The sequence below is a fragment of the Colobus angolensis genome, unplaced genomic scaffold, assembly GCF_000951035.1.
Source record: "Colobus angolensis palliatus isolate OR3802 unplaced genomic scaffold, Cang.pa_1.0 Scaffold392, whole genome shotgun sequence".
In the NCBI taxonomy this organism is placed as follows: Eukaryota; Metazoa; Chordata; class Mammalia; order Primates; family Cercopithecidae; genus Colobus; species Colobus angolensis.
In genome coordinates this window covers 856,228-857,653 of record NW_012117288.1, presented here as the reverse complement: position 1 = coordinate 857,653, position 1,426 = coordinate 856,228, and the positions used below count along the sequence as shown (strand labels likewise).

Sequence of the window (1,426 nt, the reverse complement as noted above, 5' to 3'; positions counted from 1 at the left end):
CACAGTAGCACAGAAAAGTCCACCTGCTGGAGACCTAGCATGGCCTGTGTCCGTGCCCTGGGGGGCACTGGGAGTGCAGAGGCAGTCTGAAGTCCAGGCTAGTGCCAGAGGATTTCCAGGTGTGCTCACCTTCACCAGGGTCAGCAGCAAACCCTGAAGCTTTGGGGAGCCCAGGGCAGTGGCCCCCAAACCAGGGAGTGGTATCACAGGATGTCTGATGCGCTCCCTATCTGGAACCTGGTACCTCCACTTGATTGTACAGCAGGGAACCTGTGGACAACAGCCCAAACTGCACCCAGCCTGGAACCACTGACTTTGATAAGTCCTTGGCCACATCCTGCAATTCCTTGGCCAAAGAGAATCTGCTGAGTCTTGCTAAGTGCATTTCTGTCTTCTCCTCTATTGCAAATACAATACTTAAAAACAAAATGGATAATTAAACCTGGGATTTGTCCATGTTGCCCACTAAAGACAAAATAAAATAAGCCATGCTGGGGCAGTGGCTCACGCCTGTAATTCCAGCACTTTGGGAGGTCGAGGAGGGCGGATCACAAAATCAGGAGTTCAAGACCCACCTGACCAACATGGTGAAACCCCATCTCTACCAAAAATACAAAAAATTAGCTGGGTGTGGTGGCGCATGCCTGTAATCCCAGGCTGAGGCAGGAGAATCATTTGAACCCTGGAGGTGGCAGCTGCAGTGAGCCAAGATTGCACCACTGCACTCCAGATTGGGCGACAAAGCGAGACTCCACTTCAAAATAAATAAACAAATAAATAAGCCATATGTACTCATAGCTAGTTCCACATATACTTGGTGACTAGTTCCCAGGCATCTTGCATAGTTTATGGGTAGCAAACTCAAATGCCTGGTGAGACCAGGCAGATCAAGTGAAACTGTGTCTCCGTCAGGGCAGGAGGAAAGGAAAGGGGAACATACACCTGCTCGAGAGCCACTGAATCCACTTTTCTAGAAATACCCTAACTAGACAAACCAAACCCTTTGGTCTTGTGTAGCCAGTTGACAATTCCTGGCTGAGACTGATGACATGTCTCTGGTTTGGGGGAGTTCACATCTACTATACGGAGAGGATTTGCAGATCTTTCCAATTTTAAATTTGGACACAAAGATCTAGACTTTCACCTTCCAGACTCATTTCTAGATTAGGACTCTCAGTAACACAGACAACTGAGGGGTGGTCATGGGGGAGTCAGTTCCTCTGAGGAAGTCAGACTTGAACGCCCCTTTTACTGTTCCCCTCCCCAAGCTGTGGGACCAAGAGTGGGAACGAGTTCCACGGATTAGAAATAAGATGATGTAGGCCGGGTGCTGTGACTCATGCCTGTAATCCCAGCACTTTGGGAGGCCGAGGCGGGTGGATCACCTGAGGTCAGGAGTTCAAGACCAGCCTGAGCAACAAGGTGA

The 1,426-nt window shown here is 49.5% G+C and overlaps 1 protein-coding gene across 1 annotated transcript in view; it reads right to left on the bottom strand.

Annotated features, from left to right (window-relative positions):
- The window catches only part of SLC47A1 (solute carrier family 47 (multidrug and toxin extrusion), member 1), a 95,648-nt gene that overhangs the window by 37,138 nt on the left and 57,084 nt on the right, over positions 1 to 1,426 (bottom strand). The window contains exon 3 of the mRNA XM_011955025.1: positions 130 to 270. Coding sequence (XP_011810415.1) covers positions 130 to 270 — 141 coding nt within the window. The remainder of the gene's footprint in view (positions 1 to 129; positions 271 to 1,426) is intronic.